We start from the raw sequence: 22,260 nt of genomic DNA, 5'->3' as shown, positions 1-22,260 counted from the left end.
GGCATTGATTTTAATTTTTCGTGAGACAAACAGCGCAAGATGAAAGAATGCTTCGATAGATAGAAGAATATGAAATTGAGTCAGACATATAACAGCTAGAATAATTTTGGAAGATTATCAGTCAATGTACTGACAACATGAGTTGCCGAAAATTTACATACAAGTAGGATAGTACTAATCACAGTGAAAGACTATAGAAAAGCCTGTACTCAAGAGTAGATATTATCTGTTGGTTTGTGCAGCAAAAGTCGTCTGATTGATTAATTCGAATCAGAAAAAAAGTATTGGTTGTTAATGAATTATGTTTTAAATAATAATAATACATGCATTATTCCATAAGCCTTGAATTTACAGTAAACCTTCAAAAATAGTCCTTATAGAAAGGTAAAAAGGTAATCATAAATACCACTATACACGGAAACAACAAATGAAACTCATTAAATATTCTCAGTGGGTATATTATTGATATAGCAGATTAACTTGTTAAAATATTAATGATCCAATTTACCGCAACTGTAAGCAATTAATGTTATATTACTTTCTGATACCATTTCAATGGTAATTAGTAAATAACACATTAGTATAACATTGCTTCATAAAACCTCTTAATAAACTAAGAAAACTTCAAGATATTAATGTTGCATGAAAATTTACAATTGTTTTAATACCAAGAGATACATATTATATTTAATGCATGGTAGAAGTACCTTTCACTTGGTGCTAATTAATTGAAATACTTCATATATGAAGATCTATTTACTGGTTAACATTGGTAATATGGTTTAGCATGTGTAATAATCTTGTACACTTGAGCACTATGATACTACTCTGGGTGTACTCTGCAGTATTGTGTAGTAACTACTTACTAATAGTTAAATGTATATCATGTTGATGTGTAATACATTTTACATTATGGTTAAGAAAACTTATGGCATAACAACTAAAGTCACCGAAAAAAAAAATGCTTACGTTGTATATGAGGAGGATCCAACATATCACTGAAATCATCTTCGGTTTCTGTAAGGGTGAAAGCGTGCAGTGCCTTTTTATGAGCGTTCCGAAGAACCGAAGCCAGAGCGTGTTTGCCCCTCAATTCCCTACACATTCTGTGTTGTCTTTGGCATTCCTCCTGTAACACCAGAGCCTCCCGTAGATGTGCCCGACCTAGAATACGGCATTCGTTATCATCTTTGGGAGTGGTGATGTCAAGTTGGGTAGTTTCGGAGCTCTGGACGTGGAGAAACTGGAGCACTTCCTTGGTGGCAGCAGTCATTTGGGCGGCTTCGGGGTGGAGAACGCCACTAGCCGCATGGCAGTGCGCCAGGCTGGTGTAATACTCTCTCTTCACTTGCGTCAATGAAATCCAACTAGAACAAATAATAAATATCGTTACATATTACTGGTGTAAAAAGTATTAAAATTATTAGTTTAGCAATTACGTTCTAAATATACTTTATTTGTTGGAAGTTTTAATTTCTTCATCGACAATTCTAAATATGGATAAAGACTATTCTACATAAATCACTGTTCGGTGACAGAGGCTATATCTTATTACTGTTACTTTCTCATCAATTCTTTATGAATTATTATTGTTTAGATTCAGATTTTTTATTTAATATTAACTAATTCACTAAAAATCTACTTTAAAAAGTTTCAATAAAGATGGTTTAATATATATTAATCAAAATACTCAATATCACACCATTTCCAACAGCTTTTTTCTTTTCTTTTTTCTTTTTTTTTCCTTTTTGATAATATGGCTGTAGTGTGTAGAAATCACGATGCTAAAACAGCATTTTCTAACTTCTTTAGTATTTAGAAACAGTGTGTTAGTCAAGCCATGATGACTCAATTTAAACAAGTGATAATCAAAAGAGGCTATGCCTCGTGATTACGCTGAGTGAAGCAGAATATCCCATTTGAGCTGCAACAGTAAATCTTTTACAACTTTTGGAAGCTGTGGTCAAGCGTTATCATACAGAGGGATGATTATGCAGCTGTTACTTGTTATAGCTAGCCTTTTCTGAAAATGTACGTCGTTCGGTTTGTTCAGTTGACATCGGCAGACATCTGTAGTAAAATCTTTATTTGGATTAGCAGCTTATACAGGACACCTTATGATTTCATCATATGTATGACCATGACATTTATGATCATGAATATACTGCTTCAGTGACGATGTGACCCCAGGACTTTTTGCATGATTACTATGACAAGTAGATCCACGTTTTATTAACAGTCACCATACGAGACAGAAAAGTCTTCTTTTTTGGTTGACAGAAATAAAACCACGATGTTGAAATGGTTCGAATTAGCATTTTCAGTAAATTCTTGTAGTAGCCATTTTCCTGCTAGAAAGTTATTTGATTGTTCAAGTTTGCATCCAACAAGTATTGTAACTCATTGTGGTCAATATTTTTTGGTCCTCCAGTTCGTGATCAATGGCAAAGATCAAAACTGACAATTGAAATATGCAGATTTCCTCAAACCAAGCAACAAAAGTAATAAATGCCGGAAATGCAATTTTGACCCATTCATCCTTAGCGTCTGTACACTGAATTACTCATTAATACCAAATGGAAAATTATTATTTTACAAATATTAAATAATTAAATGGTAATGTTGTAAAATAAAGTTACTGATCATACATAAACTAATCATTTAACATTTTTCAATGTAGTTACCTCCGTGTTCTGCGTACTGGTGCCACTGATTTGGAAGTTTGAATATCCATTCTTTATAAAAAGTTTGAGGGCGAGCTGTCAGCCAATTGCGCACATACTCTTCTACTTCTTCATTTCCAAATATTTTACCTCCAAGTGATTCTTTCAAGGGCACAAACAAAAAACAATCACAAGGTGACAAGTCAAGGCCATAAGGCCCAAGGGTTTCCCAGTGCATTTATTCCAATTGATTCCTTAAAAAACCTTGGAACTCAGCAAGTATTAATTTCTCTAAAGTCAAATTGATTAATGATGATGGATCACTTATGAGATTTCTCCAATCTTTAACCGGCCATCACATTTAATATGTTCTAGAACAGCACGGATATTGACATTTGGTAGATATGTTCGTGGCTGTCCATCATGACTTTCATTTTCGACACGTTCTTGCCCGTCCCTGAATTCTCTGACCCACGTATACACTCGATTGTGAGACAGTGTAGCATCCCCGAACAAACGAGTGAAATTTTCCAATGGTTTCCAAAATTTTACAAGGCCTTCATTGGGTAAACATTTTATGAGGATGCGTTGTGCAACAGACGAACGTACTTCGCGCAGTCATGGTTGTAGAAAATCAAGCACAGCTCCTACCCACACTAATTTCCCCCCTCCTCATAAACCAAATAAGACTCGAGAATCGAATCCTCTAGATCGCAATTACGTGCTAAGCTAAATAGAAAAATTACCGTTTATATTTGATTCCCCCTCGTATGTATCATAGAATATACGAAAAGTTATGTTATCAAGCTATATATTTTATATAAGTAAGTTTCTACAAGAAGTTGTATTGCGAAATGTAGTAATGCTAATATATCATTGCTATAAATATGTTAAACACAAATTATTTTACCTATAAGCCACATAATCATGCACCGCGTCATTTGAAATCAACTCGTGTACATGACCATAACATTCCGCAAGTTCGGCAGCCTCTTGAGCCAAATCGAGACACACATCAATGGATCGATTCTCTTCCGATTGCAGTTGGAGCTTCTCCAAAAGACACTCCCTGGCCTGGGCCAACATCAACTGAACCAACATCTCGAGTATTTCTGGTCCAAGGTCCATAGAAGGAGCGTTGGTGAAGTTTTCGTGTATGTATCTGAACGTACCGGCCGCTCTGAGAAAATTGTCCACCGCTGCGTCCAGTCCTTTGGCCGTCGAACGATCCTGTTTCGCTCCGATCTGAGTGTAGATGGCTCCCATGTTGAATAAAACGCACGCCTTCTCGAAAGCGACGGTTCTTTGGCACGACGGTACGCCTGAAAGGAGAAAAATGCTTCTTGTAATATTCATATTTCATTTTTCAGAAGGTAAACAGTTACATTTACATAGCTGAGGACAACTTTAAGGGGATATTTCAAACCTTAATCCTTTATTTTGTACAAATTAAAATACGATCTTGAAAGAATTTTTCAAAATTTGAATTATTTTCGTAGATGTGGTTTGGTGAGGCGGTATTTAAAAACTAAGCTTTAAACGTATTTTCCTCGAAACTGTTTTTTTCGGAACGGTCGACATAATATCTCAAGTTCTACTCAAAAAATGGCAAAAAATGTTTCGTTTACACATAATTTGACGAAAAAATGTTATACTTAGATTATGTGATAAAATTATGGCGATTAAAGAGAATAAATTATCACAATGCATGTAAAAACTTAATAAAAGACAAATTATGATAATATTAACTTGATGATAAGGAAAAATATTGAAGTATACTATTATAAAAATTATTATACTTAGTGGTTCAACAATATGTCCAGGGGGTAATAAGCATTTCTACTGATTATAATATATTCATGACATATTGTAAATAACTACATTAAGTGATATTGTGTAAAATATTATCTTAATTAGTTACTCCCATTAGGGATGCAGAAAAAACATCGATATAAGGATATATCGATATTTTTAGCCGATATTTTTTCAAAATAAATTAAATATGATTTTTAATAAACCTCTTCTAATATTTCACTATTTTTATTTTTTCTATATATTTTTCCATATATATATCGAAATATTTTTTGTAAAATATCGACATTTTTTATACTTGTTGCAAAAAACATATCGATATATTTTTTTCTCCAATATATAGATATATCTATACTTTTAGAAATATCGAAAACGATATATCAGTATTTTTTAATATATCGATATATCGAAATATTGATATTTTTTTCGGTGGCCAACACCCTAACTCCTATTCTAACTGTTATTTTAAGTCTATATATATACTCTATAACCAGATCATATGGTGTTAAACGTTTTAGTCTATGCACTTTACTACCAATCACATCGCACATTTAGCTGATTGACTGCAATTGTCTGACAATCTTTTAAAGTTCTTAACGCTAACATTTTAAGTTACCCTTGTTATGGGTTCTAGAGTTATATGGTGTTGTGTCACTACATTAGAGACATACAATGGTTATATTAGATTGGCTAGCAGTACTAGTATTAAGTATTGCAGTAAGTATTGATTCGTATAGCAATATTTTGTTATCTAATGATAACTTGTATTTGCCCCCATAAGTCCAAGTTGTTTTCCTTTAGTAATTATCTGGTTTTCCAGGTTAGGCGTCAGTCTAGATGCATATAAAGATATTTAGCATCCTTGGCTTGGATAAGTTGACAATTGTTGATATTCACCGGGGACATGTTCTTCCACGCAGACTGAATCCTATTTGTTATCATTTGCTTTAATACGCGATGTCTTCAGCTACAGTTGTATTTTATAAAGGTGTGTCGAGAGGTTCCTAGATGCTGTTATTGGTCATCTTCGTGAGATACTAAGATGGTTGTGTTGTCAGCATATGATGCCACAGTAGTAATTTTTATAGTCAGTAGATCCGCTGTATATAGGTCGTTTCATTTCGTTTTACCTCCATTCACCGAGCCATATAACTTACCCCAAAGATATGAGTTTCAAATATTTGTGATAAATATATTCATAGAGATCTCATAGATATAGAGGTGTTTACTTAATATTTATGATACAAAGTAATAAAAACTCACGTCGATATACTTATTGGTATATTTATTATTACCTAAAATTATATTTGAACTTTTAAAACAGTAGAGCTCTAAAATAATTGATCTTTTATCGATTTCTATTAATATTTATCGATTTATATCAGGTGACTCTTTTATTTTAAAATTATTTATAAATTTGGGACATCAACAGCCGTTGTAAAAACAAACATCGAGATTCGATTAACAATACCATGAAAAATATTTTCGCAGCCCATCGCAAATTCTACTAACTTTACAGTTAGGTTGTGCAATCCCATTTAATTGTCTGTAAATGAGAGGCTGTCTTGTAAGACACCTACTGAAAACACGTCTACATTATGAATATAGTTTTGACCTACATTTTTGGTAGTTTCAAAATGTAAACTAGTAGGCTAGGCCAGATAAGATATAATTTATTGTTTCCCTATGAAGCGTTACTTAACATCAGTAAATTTGTGCTTATAATGCTGCTGTTTAAATGCGGTTATCAATTCTGACGTTGATATTGTTGGATAAAAACAGTTCAGACGTATTCAAGTGTTTAAAATGACTAGAAAATGTCAATAGAATCGGTAGAACATAATTTGGATATTTGATTTAGCTGTTATTTGACATTGGTACTATAATCCTAAATACAAACATTCAATGACTTCTAAATTAAGAATATACTATATGAACTGAATTAAATATAGATCATAGCAAATATGTATCGATATAAAGTGGATAAACAAAATACTGACACATATAATATATAATACTGACATATAATATATAATACTGACATATATAATATTTATTTATTAATAAATGCCCGGCTTAGTTGGCGCAGTGGTAAAGGCGACAGGACTACTGTCCTACTCTTGCGTTAGTCGCGGGTTCGAATCCTGCTGGGGCATGGTCGTAAATTTTCGTCGTTTGTAATTGTTTAACATTTGTGATTGTCCTTAGGTAAGAATGCAAAATCCGACAGGTATAGTGATCCCAGTTACGCCAGTAACCGGACTGGGTGAAAAAATTATAAAATGTTGAGTTTTACTTTTAAAATCGCAATTCTTGGCGGAATAGATTCGTAGAGTGTCTAACATAAATAGTATCCAACGGGTTCCCATATTTGTACCAATCTACTTCTCATTTTCTGCTCTAAAACTCTATCCCCATAACGATTTAATTTTGTTGACGTTTGGTGATTACGCTGGCCACGGAAGATGCTTTATGATATTTTGATACTCCTCAAACCAAGACTGTAAACTATGTGTATCGGTACACTATCATCTTGGAATATGGCAGTGTTTAGCAACAATATGCCAAGAACTTCATCATTGAGAATATCGAGATATTCATTTGCAGTAATCCGGCCAGTGAAGTGAATGAGATGACCAGCTCAATACTACAGTATTACAACTCAAATAATAACGGAACCTCCCCTAATCTTGACTGTAGGAATCAGGAAATTCTGGTCCTAGATTTCTTTTGGGTCTCTTTGTTTGTATGTAAACGATGATTTATCTAACCATACTACATTATTATAATAATCAAGGTTTTATTATTACTACTGCTTATGGATAATATTGCAGCACTTAGCCATGGCTTCCATTGTAAAGGTTTTCACTATTGCAGTCCTTCCGTGCGGTACTGTTCTTGTTGAAATAGTATTACTCAAGTGAGTGTTGAGTTCTGTGCCGCTTTTACGGTGATACTTTAATTTTTTCTGGCTACAATCCGTTTTAATGTTCGTCCATCTCTGTCAGTTAAGTTTCTAGTGGGTTTCATCGCCCACTATTCCTTTTGGCCGATGATACTTTACCATGTTTTGTGTATGTTATTATTACCGTCGATACTGCCGCTCGTGAAACGTTAAACAATTCAGTATTCACAATTGAGCCCCCAACACAAGATATCACACATTTCACCGATAGGTTTGTTTTAACCGTTGCAGAACAAATCATATAATACAACATAATCTATAAGATTTGGCATGTAAACTGGTCAGTACATACGCATCTCATTATTTACACGGAAGCAGTTTTACCAACGTGCAACAAGATGTACTATATTGAATAATGTTCATATTATTATGTCTATCCCCTGTATTGTATATAAAGTGAATAATAAACTGAAGATATAGATCATAGTAAGTATGTATCGATATACACATTATAGTGGAATAACAATTACAGTGTCGCTAGTGACGTCTTGCCTTGTATGGTGTATATTGAATTGTATATTAATCTGAGTATATTTTACATAATAGTTAGGACTGTATTACTATAGATGTCGATGAAATGTTAAGTAGTATAAATATATACTTTACTATAAGTTTATATACTTAGTATAAATTTATAGGTAAAAATATTATACAAAGTATCTTTGTATTTGAAAGCATATTGGAATACAGTTTAAGTAAGTGAGGAAGAATTTTCTACTCGAACTGCAACATAGTATCCTTCACAACTCTTACCGACTGACTGATGCTATGCAAAGCTTTGAATCTATTTTTCTCTGTTGCTGTTTTTTTTCAGCGGTACGTTGTTCTAGTTATTCAATTAATATCGGTAAATATCTACAGCAACACTTTTATTTGGCTTTATCAACTTGTAATCACTTTGTTGATTTTCCCATATGCACAATAATACTTTATGGCCATGAATATTATCCTGTATTAACCCATGATTTTTTGCTTGAGATTATCATAATGGATACATGTTTCATCACCAGTCACAATATACCACAGAAAACTTCTCTTTTTGCCTGGAAAGCAATGAAACCTCAAGACTGAAACGATTCGAAAATGCATTTTTGGTTTATTCGAGTGGTACTCATTTTTCTACATTTGGATCTTCCTAGGAAATAATCTGCTAAGCTGTCTGAAAGTGTGTAGAGCTGAATTTTCATGTTGTAATTCATTATCTTCAATCCTTTTTGGTTCTTCAGGAGGCTCACTACCATCAAAATCACCACTTCCAAACTGTTACATCACAACAGACAATTGTAATATGATGTAGCATCATGAGTTTCTAAGCGTTTTTAATAGTGACGAATAACTAGATTTTTTTAAACAACACAAATAAAGAATACCGATAAAGAAGAAGAAGATAAGAATAATATAAAATCAATTTTGAGCGTGTTATGATTAGCGTCTATATATACTGAATAATTCGATCACACAATCAAATTTAACAGTTACATTGTATTGTTTAATAGTCCGTATTGATACTTCGAATTTTCACCAATAGATATAGCTGATTAAAATACATGCAAGCACTTAATAACTCTAAATGGATATGGTAACGTCAATAGCAACAAATTTATTTAAAAAATTAATTCATGATAATATTTTACGAAATAAGCCTAAGGTTAATTTTTATTTGAAAATATTGTGTATAAATACCTGTTAAGGAATCGAACCATTCAAAATATATCCCCAACGATCTATCGGGCGGAAAAAAACGTCTCTCGACGTAATACAGCTGATTGTAGTACCGGAACAGAAGACCTGGAATCGAATTAGAAATGAATTCGATATCGTTATGTTGATATCGATTGATTATAACATACCGATTCCCGTGGAATCCCTTAAGGGCGTCCTCATAGCTTGCCGTGTGTCCATGAAATCGGCGATGGCATCTTCGTAAGCCTCGGCATCTTCGCTATAATGTTCCAGAATGAAGTCTTTGAATGGGTCACGAAAATCGATCTCTTTCGTTTCTTTCAGTCCTAGTGGTATCATGGGCATTACAGCATTTGTACTGTAACAAAATATTTTTTTATTAATTACATCTTACATTAGATATGCCTAGTACAATCTTAATTTACAAATTGATTCATTACTACTGTTCTGTTGTACTTGCATTAATATACAAGCAAGGCGAGTACGGGATTAATACAGTCTGTATCGCTTTCATGTTTCTGTGATTTAGCAAACTTATTTATGTTTTATTATTTGTGTTTTAATGCGAAATCTTGGGTTCATTTCGTATATCCTTTTGATTTCGAGGTCATTGTGTAATTCCGCGTTGGCTACATAGAGATATGCATAGGTAATTAATCGTAGAGTTCTGTCTTGGCTTCGTTGGATTACTAGTTGGTTTGATTATTTTCTGCAACCCCATATTTGCATCTCATAGGTCGAAATTGGCTTTATAATTGACTGAAAAATCAATCTCTTTGATTTTAAGTCATGTTCAGAGCATTTTCAAACTAACCAGTACAGTGCTTGATTTTCAGTCTAATCTGCTCTGTTTTTTTCTTGTGATGATATTTCCTATTTAACCTACCATCGAGATGTATTTCGAGTAACTAGCTGACTCTGCTTGAGGAATCGGACATCCGTCAAGTGACATCATTGGGATTTTGTTATTTCGCCGCAACGCAAAATTAATATGGACAGATTTGGTGGTAACAAAATCTTGAATGTTAGCGTTTTTCCTTCGCTATTGTGAATCATTCTTAAAAGTTGGGGAAGAGAAAGTAATAAAATAAATATTGAATATTTCATTTGAAATTGGTTCATAGCTAATATTTTGCATAATTATAACCATTCTAAAATCTCAAGTTTCTATTAATGAAGGGGAGAAATGTCTATTATATTTCCCATTATCTGTTATAAACTCGTTGAATTTTGTGAATGCATTCTCTCAATATAGAGATCAGAAAACATATACAAAAGAGCAAGAAAATACCTTGGTACTCTTCCCGACAGAATTTGATAGTTATGTAATATATCACTGTACTGAAATGTTTAATTTTTAACGGACTTCAAAAAAGGAGGAGGTTCTATGTTCGATTGTATATATATATATATATTTTAATGTAAGGTCGCCGATTTCTCCGTCAATTATGGACGTCAATTATGGGATTTTCAAAAATTGTTTTATTCGAAAGAGTGCACTTCCTAGATGGTCCCACTGGAGCTAAGTTAGGATCTGATGGGGGAAAGGGGGGAAATCGAGGGAAAACCTCGAATATCAAAGGCATGTACAATGTTTTCACATACTTTTTTAACTAAAATAATCAGATATTGGTGTACAATATTATTGCTAAGCTAATGCGACGAGAAATCTGAAGTAGTTCAGTGTAGAAGTCAGTCTACATTGTTATTGCAATGCTATTTAAGCATTAACCATATCATATGAGACGTTGTAGAAACATTGTAACCAACTGTTTCCTGGTGGAATGATTAGGACGTTGAGATCACACGCGGAGGTAGGTCGCAGATTCGATTGCCAACAGTGCCGCATTTTTTTTGTTCTAATTTGATCGAAATCGATCGATCGAGAATCGTTTGAAATCACCTAGACTAGGTAGCGGACCGCAAGGACTCAAACGTTGCTTATTTTTAATCATTGTTTCTTTATTCCTATTTTTCCTCATACGGGCTGTACTTTTACTTGGGCTATCCATTGTAGTGCTTAATAAAATAACTGAGTAATTTATGGAGTAAATATCTAATACTAAAAAGAGAAATAAAAAATATTAAACTTTTTTGCCTAAGTTTAATTATTGTTTACTTTTTAATGAGTTCCTTATTTATTTTTGAAGTCGGTTCAATTTTTTGTTAAACATATTTTATATGACTAACTCTGTATCTGTATATTGTTACGTAGCTTTGAAATAAGAGCTATTGTAAGTTTATCGTTGTTATATGTGGGGAAATCAAATATAAACGGTAATTTTCTAAAATACATTTATTGATCAATGGTATACACAAACTAAATAATTAACATTTTTCAATGTAGTCCACTTTCCGTGCTCTACACACTTTTGGGGCCGATTTGGCAGCTTGAATATTCCTTATTCATAAAAAGTTTGAGGGCGAGTTGTCAGCTAATTGCGCACATACTCTTCGACTTCTTCACTGCTTTCAAATCTTTTGTCTCCAAGTGATTCTTTCAAGGGTGCAAACAGAAAACAATCACAAAGTTAGGGCTATAACGAGGTTTCTCGAGGGTTTCCGACCTGACCTGTTTTTGATTTTCGGCCAACAACCTTGGAACCCAGCGAGCACTAATTTTTCTAAAGTCAAGTTTATTAGTTGTCATGGTTTGAACACTTCTATAGTTGATACCCAATTCTGATAAGATTTCTTCAATCCTTAACTGGCGATCACCTTCAATAAGCTCTAGAACAGCACTGATGTTGTCCTCCTCATAAACCAAAGAACACTCGAGCATCGAATACTCTAGAGTGGAATTACGTGCTAAGTTAAATAGTAAAATTACTGTATATATTTTATTCCCCCTCGTATTAGGTTTATTAAAAATAATGCACGATTTTTCCAATAGATGGTGATCATGGCATTGAAACGTTAATATTTCGTACAGGTTTATGTCTAGATGAGTCAATTTTGTTTGAACTTAGTCAAGGATTGACATCAGTATACAATAGCACAGTAAAATTCGATATATTTTACAGTTTTTTTTATTCGATAAAGGTATGCCTGGCATATGGTATATTAACAGTGTTTATAGTTTTGATATTCCAACAGCCAATCAAGCACAGTTTTAGTTTCGTCGATTCTGTTGCAGTAATGTGGATGTTGAAGATCATGTTCTGAAGAGCTTATTGTCAAATACGTAGATAAAACCACTGAAATGGCTTAGATCGATTGATGTATAAGGACTGTTTTACTGTCCTGCAGCTTAATATTGCACAAAAAACAAGTGCAAGTGCAATTGCAAGTGCATTTGACTATGAGAAAGCTCTGTTAAAATTGGGTACCGCGGTTGCTCACTGTTGACCAAGAAGAAGAGCGTGTTGATGGTTCTGAGCAGTGTTTAGCCATGTTTAAACATAACAAACCCGATTTTTTGCGGTGATATGTGACAATGGATGAACATGGATCAATCCCTTCAGTCAAATGTGTCAAGACAATCGTCATCTGAGTGGACAGCAACTGATGACAGGCAAAAGATAAATCGTTCTATAAAACTAATATTGAACTGTATTGAATTGTTGAGTGGTGCTGAAAAGATTGTGTGGCTCTTGATGGAGATTACGTTGATGAATAAAGCTAATTTTAAACAAAAAAAACGCGTTTTTTAGCTACCCCGAGACTTCAGCACATGTGTTATTATATAAAAAAAGACAATAGTGGATAAGAAGATTATTATTATATACTGAAGGGAGATAGAAAAAAATACATTTTGAAAGTATTTACAAATAATTATCATATGCTAAATACCGCAAGAGATTAAGTATCAAAAAACAAACAAGAGATAATACCTTTATATTTCCTGTGAAATAAAACCTTTCTTTAAAACAAACTTCCTCGATACTTCGGAGCGCGAACACATTCTTCTACACATTCCTTGTTGGTATAAATAAACGTAATTATTCGTTTTATATAATGTCGACTGAAAAGTTTTTACAGTTTTTTTTTTGTCGAAGCAAGAGCATTAAGATCGCACATAGATGGCACCAGTTTTGTTGCATTCATTTCTTTTTCAGTAAGTACTAACCATCAAAAAAAGGTGATAAAATTTCATGATATTCTACCCATAAGTTTATTAATTATTGTGCTAAAAATAATATTACTGTTGTTATTTTTAAAACAACGTATCAAAAACAATTTCTGTTTAAATTCTACACTGCTTCTTGATGGGAGAAATGCCTTTCAAACGAAGCAATGGTTAAAAAATTGTTATAAGGAATTAATAAAACGTTTGCTGACTTCAAACGTGGTCGTAGAGACATCGATGATGCAGAACACAGAGGTTCAAGCGCTTTTGATCCAAATGAAGTGGTAAAACCCGAAAATATTAAAAAAATTCACAAAATCGTTTTGAATGGTCGTAAAGTGAAGTTGCATAAGTTAACTAATACCCTAAAAATATCAAAAGGACGTGTTGATTTTATATTTCATGAGCATTTGAATATGAGAAAGCTTGTTTAAATTGGGTGCCGTGTTTGTTCACTTTTGACCAAGAACAAGAACGTGTTGATGATTCTGAGCACTGTTTGGCCATGTTTAAACTTAACAAACCGGACTATTTGCAGCGATATTTGACACTGGATGAAACATGAATCAATCACTTCAAATGAATCAAAACAATCATCATCTGAGTGGACAGCAACTGGTGACAGGTCTATTTTGAGGCAAAAGATAAGTCGTTCTATAAAAGTGGTATTGAAATATTGGAACGGCGCTGGAAAGATTGTGTGGCTTTTGATGGAGATTACGTTGATGAATAAAGCTAATTTTGAACAAAAAAAAGCGTTTTCTTTGTTACGCCCGGGACTTTTCAGCCCATGTTTATTAAATAAAAAAAGATAATAGTGGATAAGAAGATTATTATTAAATTTTGAAGGGAGATAGGAAAAATACATTTTGAAAGGATTTACAAATAATTATCATATGCTAAATACCACAAGAGCTTAAGTTTCAAAAAACAAACAAGAGATAATACCTTTATATTTCCAATGAAATAAAATCTTTCTTTAAAACAAACTTCCTCGATACTTCGCGAGCGAGAAGACATTCTTCTACACATTTCTTGTTGGTATAAATAAACGTAATTATTCGTTTTATATAATGCCGACTATAAGTTCTTATCCTTTTTTTGTCGAAGCAAGAGCATTAAGATCGCATGCGATTTCTTTCGATAATATATACATAAATAGAAACGGTTTCATTTAATCTAATTAAAACGCGCTTTATATGGAAAACTTCGCTGTGATCGAGTTCGTTTTTAATTGAAATCGACACCACGTACGTCAGCTTATGAACAATTATATAATTCCAGCATTTATCTTGTTTCAGTTTGTTTTACACGTGTTGTAATATTACCAGGAATTAATTTTTATTTTTTTTTCCACCAATAGAAATTCCGATCAGTGATATCTATTGATAAAAATAACCAATGAAAAGCATCAATATAAAGAACTGTTAATTTCGAGGATTTTGAAATTTATCTATATAAAATAACAGTTTTTATCTGATATTATTGGTGTATTCAATATCTACATATGTTAATCATAGAACGCTTAAAATTGAATTTTCGATATCCATTACTTTTTTTGTATATTTTAAAGTCTCCTTTTACCAACGAAGGGGTTATGTGGACTGGACCTACAGTTTAACGTGGGCTCCGAACTACGGTCCTCGGTATTAAGCCTACCGACTGGCGAGTGCAACTTAAAAATCATCCCAGAAGGCATCCAGTCTTACCCAGCCTGGTTACTGGCGTGATTGAGATCATTTTCCTTGTTGGATTTTGCACTCCTGCCTAAGAACAATCACAAATGATAAATAATCACAAACATAAATTAACGACCATGGCCCAGCATGATTCGAACCCGCGACTATCGCAACAGTAAGTGGACCGTCTTGTCGCCTTTACCACTGCGCCACCAAGTCGGCTCCTATTACTTTTGTTGTTTGATTCGCCCACCAATTACCCTATCTTACTAGACAGTCTAGCAATTGATGAATTAAACTATTTCCGGACGTTTACATGCGATGCGAAAGACCTAAAAGGAAAAAAACAGCTATCCCATAAATTGATAGCGTTTTGCTTGTCATACAAAAAGAAGATTTTTCGTGCCGTATTGCGATTGGCGATTAAAAGTGGATCTACTATGATATTCCCAAACGCAAGAAGTCATGAGTTGAGAGTTATCCACATCGACACCGAAGCAGACTGTTCATATCTGACTCATAAATTCTTAATGGTTGGATCAGCAAAGAGTAGAATATGTCGAACTACTGCAACCGAATGAAATTAGTACTATAGATCTCTAGTGATGTTTACCGATTGAACAATTGAAAGACTACCAATAGGGAGTAAAAGTTGCAAGTACATAGCAATGCTCGACCACATGTTGCAAAAGTTGCAAATTTATATATTGTTGCAACTTTAATGGGAAGTTTTACTATAGCTAGAATCCTCACCAGACCTATCTCCTTCTTATTCACTTGTTTAAGTCAATACAGCATGCCTTAGATGTACAAGGTTTCGAAATGCTCAATATGTACGAGAATTTTTCCCAATAAATATATTTTTATACATGTTTGTGATATAATGAAAACATTTATATATTATATAGGTATACATCCTGTCTTAATAGAGTCTGTTCCTCGTTATCAGTTATAACATTAAAAATATGACTGCACCATCTGACTATATTTAATGCCCATAAAAGATTACACCTTAACATTCCCTTTTACACTTCAAACTCTGCTAGGTCTATTTGAACGATTCATGACCGATCTCTATATCAGTGCAAGATTATCTTGGTTCGTCGTGGACTTACGTCCTCCATTTATCATGATATACTTCGAATGCAATTCTCTGGCTATATTAAGATCTGAGATCGAATGTCCAGACCACCTATCAACTCTATTTACTTTAAAATGTTTAACCAAATGCTTATATTTTACTAGATGCAACATTATATTTAACTCAATTTAAATTACCTAAAATATATCTTCATCTGTGTCTTTTTTTACCGTATCACTGTATTTATTTATTTATATGCTTGTACATCTATAAATTAATGTTGTATTTGCCAAGTGTATGCTCGTGAGTATGCTGGGTATGCGTGAACTTTTCATTAGAAGGATCTGACAATGTGGTACCAAGTGTTATCAAGCAAAATAACTTTGTATGCATTACAAATAGTAAAAATTAGTTGAGGGAAATCAAAATAGCTTAAAAAGTTGAATACATTTTGGCGTTTGATAAGAAAACCCGATATAATTGCTTGAAATACGTTACAAATACATTTTATTATTCAATGCAATTTTTCTGTTGATTTTTTAGTATATATTTCATTCCTGAAGTAAGGGTCTGGAAGATAGAGATATATTTTCACAGCTGTTCGCTAAAAAGTTATGTTTTTGCTGATTTGGTTGACGCAGTGGTAAAGGCGACAGGACTGTCCATCTACTATTGCGATAGTCGCGGGTTCAAATCCTTTTGTGGCATGGTCGTAAAGTTTGTAGCAATAGTGCAAAATCCGACAAGGAAAAGGATCAGTCATGCCAGTAACCAGACTGGGTGAGACCAGATGCCTTCTGGGTTGATCTCCAAGTTGGTCACTCGCCAGTCCGTAGGGTCAATGCTGAGCAACGTGGTTCGGAGTCCAAGTTAAATAGTAGATCCAGTCCAGATAATCCCTAGTTGGTAAAAAGGAGACTTTAAAATATATTAGAAAAATGTTCTTCAGACATGAGTCAGAAAGAACTAAATTTGACGGGTAGGAAACTTTTTTTTTTTCAGCAAGGTAACACAAGTTACAGTTATAAATTGAGTTTTGATTTATTATTTGTCAGTTTGGAGATAATCAACGAAGAAAATTGTTTTAGCACCTCAATTTTTGGACCTTAACTTGCTTATTATTTTTATTCAAGATCATAATGGTCTCGACTACAGTTAAAAAACTTAATCATTCTTAAATTTGCATTTGAATATGTTTTTGTTTCATTATTATTTCACTTATTTCACAAATAACAAAGGTAAAGTGTGTTACGTAGATCTTTGATATTGCAAATCCAAAATGCATTATTAATAATTCGTTAAATTCATTAATCTGTACTAAAATATATACATGCAGGTATTGTCCGCAACAATTGAAATTGCAAATTACATAACTGTTGTATTTTCAATGAATGTTTTTACCGATTCCAAAAATTCTCACAGTAATGGGAATTACCTAAAACTTTTTCTCAAAATTGATATAATGTATCTTCAAATAATGCCCAAATGTTACTTCAATTTCCAATTTCTTTTAATATTTTTGCATTTTTAGCTATTCTTAAATTTAAGATCCTAAACAGGATTTCTTTTAGACAGCTACCGTACGAAAAAAAACATTTATGCATTTCTCGTATATTATTTTTGGTAGAGCCTCAACATGTTCAAAGTTTGTACCTCAAGGGCACTGTGACAAGAAGCGTTGTCTTCATGAAACCACATATGCTATTTAGGTAAATAAAAAAATTGATATTATTAATCTATATTTTTGTTAGTGGTACTTATCAGTTCCCTTAGATTCACATACTCATTTCAAACATTCATCATGTTAATTAATATTTTCAGTTCAAATGTAATTATTTTATTCATTGATTTTCTTTCTTTTTGTTAGTGTTATTTGCCAAGATGTGATCTACAAAAGGCCAAGTTTTTGGGAGCAAAGAACAATTGAATGCACAGGTGGCTACCGTGGCACTTCCTTACCATTTTGATAGCGCGCCATCTTGGTTTTTTGATGTCTAGCTCAGTTTCGCTTTAATCGTTGTGTTGTAGAGACGTCCAAATTTTATTATGGATAAATATAGGCCACAAGAACGAGCAGAAATATTGACAATATTTATTGAAAATAATCGTTCCATTATTGCCACTCAGCGGAAATTGCGTCAAAAATATCCTAATCGTCCAGTGCCTCACAAAACCATAATTTATAGTTTACATGCGACAGTACAGTATGACAGCAGACAGTTCTCGTTCTAGATGACAACGTAACGCTGGAAATGTGGCTCTGGTGCGCGATAGTGTTGCAGAGTTTCCAGAAACATCTATTAGGAGACGTGGTTCCCAGATACACATTTCTGCACGCAGTTGAAAGCGAATTTTGAAAAGTGATTTGAAAATATTTCCGTACAAAATTCACTTAGTCCTAAAATTACAACCGAGAGATCCTGATCAACGAGTTCAGTACAGTAACGCAATCCTAAGGCTGTCGGTGAAATTGAAGATTTTGAATCTAAATTGATAATGAGCGATGAAACCCATTTTCTTCTCAGTGGCCACGTCAGTAAACAAAACAGTCGGTTTTTGGGGAATATAGAATCATCAGTTACTTCATGAAACAACATTGCATCCACTAAAAACAACCGTATGGTGTGGTGTTCATGCTGGAAACATCATTGGTTTTTTGAAAATGACCAAGGTATGACAGTTACTGTTACTGCTGAACGGTACCAAGACATGATTCGAAATTTTCTTGTGCCTGAAATGGAAGAGCAAGGATTAGAAGACATATGGTTTTAGCAAGATGGAGCCACAGCACACACAGCTCGTTCAACAATTCAATTATTGAATGACGCTTTTCCACGAAGACTAATTTCGCGAAGTGGCTATTTATCATGGCCAGCCAGACCTCCGTATTTAACAACACCAGACTTTTTTTATCGGGTTATTTAAAATCAAAAGTTTATGTGAAAAAGGCCAAACGATTCAACATCTTAAAGACAATATTCGTGACGAATTTGAAGAAATTCAGCCTCCGATGTGGCAGGATATCATGAAAAATGTATAGCCTTAAAAAGAGCCAACATTTTCATAGCGAATCGCGGTCACCATTTAGCCGATATAATTTTTCAATCATAAGGAAAAAAATGTAAAGACCAAATAAACTTTTTATGAAAACCAAACTTACTTTTGCTTGGAGCAAAGTTATAGGCAATCAAAATGGTAGATGGAGTTTTGCCCCACGTTGTATTTCGACGACCTAACGAGTATAGGTTGAATGTTTACCGAAACAATTGATTTTGACAATACTTTTACTAATTTGATTGATTTTGTCACTGATATTGAATGTATTTTAAAATTAACATCTGTAGCCATGTAGCCAACATGGTCTCTATTCTCTGTCGAACGTAGCAAATTAAGTTCACTTGAAGATATATGAATGAATGCCAATAATTATTATCGATAAGAAGTAAACAAACCAAATAGCTATCCAGCCACCCCCGCTGAAGTCATATTTAAAAATGAAAAGTTTAAATAGTTAGGAACCAATAATGTTAAAAAGATTAGGTTGGAAATTGCGTAGGCCTTTTACCGTGAAATGAACTAATTGTTAGGCAATGTACCGTGTCCTTATTTGAAGGTCAACTGTACTCGCAAAACTACAGGGGAAACAAAAAATTCATTTTTTAAACCAATATTAAAATGATTTAGTACCAGCAGTTCCTAGTAATAGTGAATACAATTACAACGTTATTAAAAAAAGGTAATTTCCAAACTGAAATGTGGTGTTTGTTTCCGGAATGTATTAGAGTATTAAGTATGAAGATATTCAACATTGCTCATAGAAAACTGAAAGGTGACACGTGACTTTGTGACTTTGGTGGAAGAGCGAATGTCGAAATTGAAGTTTTTCGTTAACTGTTTGTTTAATTATATTGTTTCTCTGATAAATTAGTAAAAATTATTTAATATTTCATTTAAGGCTGTTGCAATAAGAACACAATATACATTTTTGAAGATTATCTATATCTGAGCTACACTAAATTGTATACAAGCTTAATAGACTGTCTTAAATGTTATGCTAGATTTGAAGAACCCATGATTGAAAATGAGGTTCTTTAAATGACATATACTACAATAAATGACATAAAATTATTATAAAAATATGATAAACTATGAAATAAAATAGAAATGGTCACATTCACAGACTATAATATATATAATCTGAATATCTATTGATTGAGATCTATTGAGACACTCATAACAATAATTATATTATATAATATTTGCTTATATGTTTTATAGTGACCATGCTAAATTATGTCTACTAATCACATTGAAAGTCTAGATTCGTGAGATTTGCAAAAACCTGTATTTTTGTTTGTCCTTGAACTATTATATGCAATCATTTTATTACCAATAATCTCCAAAGTTTTCGAGAAATTATACATAAAAAAGCTAAACTATATAATAGAAAAAAGAAAAATTATTCCAGAACATCAGTTTGGCTTTCGCAATAAGCATGGGATTATAGAACAAGTGCATAGACTTGTAAACAAAATAAACGCTGACCTAAATGCCAAAAGATATTGTTCGGCTGCTTTCCTAGACATATCTCAGGCTTTTGACAAAGTATGGCATACGGTCTTGCAGGTTAAACTAAAGAAACTTCTCCCTCATCCGGACTATCAGCTACTAAAATCGTATCTCACTGACAGACATTTTATTGTAAATCAAGGCGATGAACATACCGAATTAAATCCCATATATTCAGGAGTTCCGCAAGGTAGTGTACTGGGTCCAGTACTGTATCTTCTGTATACGGCTGATCTGCCCACCACAAAAATAACTACTGTGGCAACATATGCAGACGATACAGCAATCTTAGCATCCCATGAAGATCCAGTCACAGCATCAATAAACCTACAAACCCACCTGGAGCAAATACAATTATGGTTGAAGACATGGCGCATTAAAGCCAATGAATCAAAATCCACGCATATAACGTTTACCCTGCGTAGAAGAACATGTCCTCCAGTGAATATCAATCATCCTCAACTCCTCCAAGCAGAGCATGTTAAATATCTTGGTATGCACTTAGATCGATGCCTAACCTGGAAGAAGCACATACTCTCTAAACGGAAACAACTGGGACTAAAATTATATCAAATGTATTGGCTCATTGGGCGCAAATCCAAGTTATCATTAGATAACAAGGTATTGCTGTATGAGTCTATACTCAAGCCCATTTGGACATATGGAATTCAACTATGGGGTACCGCTAGCAAATCTAATATATCCATCATTCAACGGTTCCAAAATAAGGTGTTGCGTGCCATTGTTGATGCTCCGTACTATATTTCAAATAAAGTGATACAACGCGATATTCCTCTAGAACCTATAACGAGTGTAATTCAACGTGTTTGTGTGAAGTACTTCGAAAGAGTGTCAGTGCATCCCAATGTACTCGCTAATCAGCTAAATATGCGACGTGATAGTGAAGTGCGTAGACTAAAACGTTTAACACCATCTGATCTGATTACTGGACATATGTAGACTTTAGAATAAGCTTTAGAATAAGACTAATTAATTAAGATAATATTTTATAGAGAAGATTGCTTAATGAAGTGATTTTCTACATGCCATGTATATATAATATAGACAGAAGAAATACTTATTGCCAATAGGACAGATTGTGGACTCACGAAGAGTAATAAAAAAAAATGCAATCATTTAATTTTGGGGAAAAATTTTATTGAAAAATTATGCTAAACAACTAACAAAATATTGCTAGTCACTAATTCTTGTTATATTTGTAGTAGTACTGAAAGAAAAACAAAAGGTTTCGTAAGGTCATCAAAGTGTCGGCTCACTGCCAATGTTTGGTGAATATTGTGGGCAGGTAATACCCGTTCATGCATTTCTGTGTAGGTTTTCATGGATTTCGGCCATGCAACCGCGAGCGATATGATCTTGCAAAATCAAAAACGCGATAATTGTTTATTGAAAAATTATTTTCGATTAAAATGTAGTTCGTCTAAAGAATTTCAATTCAAATAAGACGAGTTGAGACTTTTCAAAATCAACAGTATTATGAAAATTTTATCATTTTAAGAAAAAATAAAAAAAAATTGTAATAATACTTGTACATTACTATAAGATTATTCAACACCGTCAAAATGGAACTTACATTTTAGTGAAAAATGAACGGAACAAAATTATACAGAAAATTAATTTTTAATTAAATTAGGTCTGGCATTTCGCGATCATCCGAAATTGACAGCTCACTTCACGTACCTTTGTAACTTATTCGTAATAATTGATGTCCATTATAA

General features: G+C 33.3%; 1 protein-coding gene across 3 annotated transcripts in view; it reads right to left on the bottom strand.

Moving 5' to 3' along the window:
* The window catches only part of Rhp (GTP-Rho-binding protein rhophilin), a 111,056-nt gene that overhangs the window by 2,349 nt on the left and 86,447 nt on the right, over positions 1-22,260 (bottom strand). For all 3 annotated transcript variants that reach the window (XM_076404267.1, XM_076404264.1, XM_076404265.1), the window contains exons 3-6: positions 9,291-9,481; positions 9,124-9,228; positions 3,574-3,985; positions 970-1,367 (exon numbers count right to left, since the gene is read on the bottom strand). In XM_076404267.1, coding sequence (XP_076260382.1) covers positions 970-1,367; positions 3,574-3,985; positions 9,124-9,228; positions 9,291-9,481 — 1,106 coding nt within the window. The remainder of the gene's footprint in view (positions 1-969; positions 1,368-3,573; positions 3,986-9,123; positions 9,229-9,290; positions 9,482-22,260) is intronic.

The sequence above is a fragment of the Rhynchophorus ferrugineus genome, unplaced genomic scaffold (genome assembly GCF_030347505.1).
Source record: "Rhynchophorus ferrugineus isolate W39M unplaced genomic scaffold, kcgeb_rfMv2 rfM4, whole genome shotgun sequence".
NCBI classification, from domain to species: Eukaryota; Metazoa; Arthropoda; class Insecta; order Coleoptera; family Curculionidae; genus Rhynchophorus; species Rhynchophorus ferrugineus.
This window is presented reverse-complemented; position numbering and strand designations above follow the sequence as displayed.